At 48.2% G+C, this 4,845-nt stretch overlaps 1 protein-coding gene across 1 annotated transcript; it reads right to left on the bottom strand.

Annotated features, from left to right (window-relative positions):
• Window positions 1-583: 583 nt before the first annotated feature.
• Window positions 584-3,769, bottom strand: NLRP2B (NLR family pyrin domain containing 2B). The gene has a single exon (XM_017869176.1). The coding sequence runs from the start codon at window positions 3,767-3,769 to the stop codon at window positions 3,617-3,619; it is 153 nt and encodes a 50-aa protein (XP_017724665.1). The 3' UTR covers window positions 584-3,616.
• Window positions 3,770-4,845: the final 1,076 nt, after the last annotated feature.

Raw genomic sequence — 4,845 nt, 5'->3', positions numbered from 1 at the left:
GAATTAATTTTCGTATAAGGAGTAAGGAAAGGATCCAGTTTCAGCTTTCTACTTATGGCTAGCCAATTTTCCCAGCACCATTTATTAAATAGGGAATCCTTTCCCCATTTCTTGTTTTTCTCAGGTTTGTCAAAAATCAGATGGCTGTAGATGTGTGGTATTATTTCTGAGGGCTCTGTTCTGTTCCATTGGTCAATATCTCTGTTTTGGTACCAGTACCATGCTGACCAAAAATGAAATCTGGGTGTTGGCAATGAAAGTATGGAATTCTTGCCAAAAGATGGAGTTGCTTTTTTTTTTTTTTTTTTTTTTTTTTTTTTTTTTTTTTTTTGTGAATGCTCTCACCTTTATTTCTCTCAATATACCTGTGAGACATATATTTCATACATAACAAGGTTAAGGACCTGCACACATTCTGGGTAAAACAGAGGCAGAACCATGATTAAAACATCTAGCCCGGCAATCAACTCATTATCCCTGAGAAGTGGGGGTGGGGAAGGGGAGGAGTCACAGGTGGATCATCAACACCTGGAAAATCCATGACTTCATTGAGAATGAATGACTCTAGGGGGATTCAGATAATGAAGTAATGAGAAGGAAGCCTCTCCCTCCCCAACCCCCCAGGGATGATGTTGGTCAGTATCAACAGGCAGTTGTGTGTTGTTTTCTTCTATTTCTTCCAGCAGCTTATCGAGTTCATCATTAAAGTCATCTGTTTTCAACCTGAGTGTCTTCAGGGTGCAATTTGGATGTGTTAAGGTTTCAAACAGCATCTTTACTCCACTAGACCCCAAGGGATTCTGGCTTAGGTCCAGAGTGACGAGGCTCTGGTTGCAGCTGAGCACAGATTAGAGGTCCTCACAACTGAATGGAGGGATGGAACACCCCCACAATCACAGACATCTCAAGTTACACAGTGGTTTCTTCAAAGCCTCACATAGAAGCTTCACTCCGGTAACTCCTATGTGATTCAGTCCCAGATCCAAGCACGTTAGGCTTGATTTTTCTTGGAGAAGCTCTGCGAGATAACAGCAGCTATTGCAGTTATATTACAGTCCCACAGCACCAGGGTCCGTAGTTTACACTAGGGGTAACTCAAGCCCTTACACAGAAATGTCACCCCTGTATCCCCAAAGGGGATTCTTGGCCAAGAACAGGTGTGTCAGCTCCTGGCTAACAACCAAAACAGCAGCAAAGTTCCTGCAATTGTCTTCTGTAAAGTGACAGTTTTCCAACAACAGCCTCTGCAGGAAGCATTTTGGGTGTCTCAAAGTTGTGTACAGCAACTTGGCACCCGCATCCAAGAGCTCATTGTGGGAGAGGTTTACACATGTCAGGAACTGGTTGATTTCAAGGGCCAAGGAGAGTTCAGCCCATTGCTTAGTGGTGGCAGAACAAGACACCAACCGGAGATATTGCAGGTTACATTTTGAGTGTCTCAAGACCTCACACAATGCAGGAAGCACATCATTCTGGTCATTGCCTTGAAGGGCCAGATATGTTACAGTTTTGTGACCTCAAAGAGCTAGGAAGAGGTTCTGATAAGCATCAACTGGGGAAATGTTTTTGAACACCGCTCTCCAGAGAGGACAGGTGTCAGATGCTATTTGTTCACACAGGATCCTTACTAACGAGGCACTAAGAAAGCTATTATTGATTTCTACAACGATCAGATCCTTATTTGAGCCAAATATGGAACAAAGGTCGGTCCAGAAAGGAAGCATGTGTTGATCATCCTGGGATCTCTCAACTTCAGCATCTGATTGAGACAGAGTGACATTCTCCAAGAGCTTTGCCTTTATTACCTGCAGTGGCATTTTCTGCAAGTTTCGACAATGCTTGAGGCAGAATGAAAACAGCATAATGTCTACTGCATTTAAGTGCAGGGATATTTCTTTGAACGGCGCCATCAACCCCTTCACCAGCTCCTCCTCCTGAGACTCATACAGACGGCACAAGAACTCCTTCAGGTTCGTCATTGTTGAGTGTCCATCCTTTTCACAATTTATGTCTCATCACAGTAATTCCTGTTTTATCTCCGGTGACATCAGGCAGCCAAAAGTGGTCTCCAAATCCTTGGCTCTCTTCTCGTTGGCGAAGCCAAATAAGAAGTGTCCTGCTTGGATCAGGTCGGGGTTCTTGAGTCTTTCTTCTCTGGAAAGCAGCTTCTGCACGTCCCCAATGTCTCAGGCGTGGCCATCCTTGTCCTCCTCCTCCTTCTCCAGGGTGTGGAATAGCGCAGTGAAAAACTGCTGGAAGCTGAGTTGGATGGAGGAGTAGCAGCCTTTAGAGACTGTCCTCGCGGAGGATGTCTCTGTCCAGGGACGGGCCGATGTCGGACTCCTGCATCCGGAGCCTTGCCAAGTCCTCTCCACGGAACACGGACATCTGCGCCCATTCGCCCTGAGCGGCCAGGAGGCTCAGCGCCCGCAGGGCGCCCCAGAGCTGTGTGCACTGCGGAACCGCGGCAAGGAAGTGCAAGAACAGCCCCGTGCGGGTGGGGCGAGGTGGGCGGGGGGGTCTTCCCCTTCTACCTCTGTAGCTTCAGACTCGTGCACATGATCCAGCACACCGTGGGCGCCGAGACAGGCTGGAACAGGACCGCGTTTCTTCTCGTCAGCTCAAAGGCACGCATGGCTTGGTCCTCGTCTCCAAAGTGTCTCAGATAATATGCCCTCCTGTCCTCCTCCAGGCATCCCTCCACCCTTACATAGATCGGCTGCTCCACCTGGAGCCGTAGGTCTCTCAGGGCCCCCAGGCCACGTGGTGACCAGCAGGGCGGCCTTGGGTAACATCTTTCTCTTCAGCAACCTCCCCAGGAAGACCGGCACAGGCTTCTGCTTCTCCCAGCCCCGCAGATGTCCTGGATCAGCGCCCCAGGTGGGACTCCCAGCTCATCAAAGCCTTCAACCACGAATAGGATTTTCTGTGCTTGGGCAGAAAAGGATGTTTGGAATGTCATCCTGAAATTCAGGCCAGTCCCTGAAGACTAGCTCTGCAAAACTGCAGGGGCCCAGGCACACGAGCTCCTTACAGGTGAGGTAGAAAGCCTATCTGAATTTCTGGCTGAGGTTGTCCTCTGTCCAGTCCAGCATTAATTTCTTGGCCAGCATGGTTTTCCCAAGGCCCGCAGGACCATGCAGCATCACGTGTGTGGGCAGGGCGCAGGAAGCACCCTGGAGTTGCTGAACGGGATCAGCATCTTGTATCTCTGAGCCACAATATGGACCACTTTGCTGTCTCCAGGCCAGGTTTTCCACATTTGCCGGAACTTCGTCTTCAATATCCTTCTGTACCTATCCTCTTTACCTGGCTTTTCTCCTTTCAATGCTTGTTTAGCTTCTCTCAGGCTGGTGACGTCCTCCTTTGTTTCTAAAAACTCTAGTGCTTCTGCTTGGAAACGTTCCGGCATTTCTTTCAGGTCTATAGGTTTTAGTTCTTCTTTCCGTGTTTTCCCTAATGATGCAGGCTTGATTTCAAAGCAGCTTCTCTGAGTTCATCCTTTACTTTCTCAGACAGATACGCTTGGTACATTTTTTCAAAGACCTGGATGGTCTCCATCTCCATCCAGTAGCTGTGGCAATGGCTAGTGAGGATTTCTTCCAGTTGCTTCCCATCAGCCTTGTCTACCTATGTCTGGGGGAATCTTTTGTAACTCATTTCCCAGGGACACGGTCCTGATCAGAGACTTGAACTTGCTCAACTCATCCTGGCTGAGCTGTTCCAGAAGAGCCTGCAGATTGAAGTCCAGCTGCGCAGAAGACACCATCTCGTCCCACTTGGGAACTCTGATGAGAATTAAGGGAGGAATGAAAAGGGATGGTGCCTCAGCACTCCTGTCTCAATCCAGTCCCCTCTGTGCCATGAACAAGGATACTCTCACCATCTACCCTGCTTCTTCAAGAACAAATTCCCAGCCTGGGTAACATAGTGAGACCTCTGTCTCCACAAAAAATAAGTTAGCAGGGGGTGTTGGTGTGCACCCACAGTCCCAGTCACCCAAGAGGCTGAGACGGGAGGATCGCTTGAGCCTGGGAGTTTGAAGCTTCAGTGAGCCTTGATTGAGCCACTGCACTCCCATCTGGGCAACAGAGCAAGACTTATCTCATTTTATCCTTATTTACTTATTTATTTTTGAGACAGTTTCACTCTGCTGTCCAGGCTGGAGTGCAGTGGTGTGATCTCTGCTCACTTTAACCTCCGCCTCCCAGGTCCAAGCAATTCTCCCACCTCAGCCTCCTGAGCAGCTGAGACCACGGGCACCCGCCACCACGCCTGGCTAATTTTTGTATTTTTAGTAGAGATGGGGTTTCACCACGCTGGCCAGGCTGGTCTCAAACTCCTGACTTGAAGTGATCTGCCTGCCTCGACATCCCAAAGTGCTAGGATTACAGGCATGTGCCACCGTGCCCAGCCTTTATAAATTAACAGATAACATAATTGCAATAAAAAATAAAGAGTAGCTCAGCAAATACACATGGCAGTGACAATGGACAAAAAGTTAACACCTGACTCTACACAGATTGGGCTACAAATAATATAGGTTTTTATTGTTTGTTTGTTTGTTTGTTTTAATACAGAGTCTCACCCTGTCACCCAGGCTGGAGTGCAGTAGCACAATCTCAGCTCACTGCAACCTCTGCCTCCCAGGTTCAAGCGATTTTCCTGCCACAGCCACCCCAGTAGCTGGGATTACAGGTGCACACCACCATGCCTGGCTAATTTTTATGTTTTTAATAGAAATGGTGTTTCACCATATTGGCCAGGCTGGTCTCAAACTCCTGACCTCAAGTGATCTGCCCTTTTGTTGTTGCTGCTGTTGTTGTTTTTAATCCTGCAGGACAT

The sequence above is a fragment of the Rhinopithecus bieti genome, unplaced genomic scaffold (genome assembly GCF_001698545.2).
Source record: "Rhinopithecus bieti isolate Rb0 unplaced genomic scaffold, ASM169854v2 scaffold_5027, whole genome shotgun sequence".
NCBI lineage: Eukaryota > Metazoa > Chordata > Mammalia > Primates > Cercopithecidae > Rhinopithecus > Rhinopithecus bieti.
This window is presented reverse-complemented; position numbering and strand designations above follow the sequence as displayed.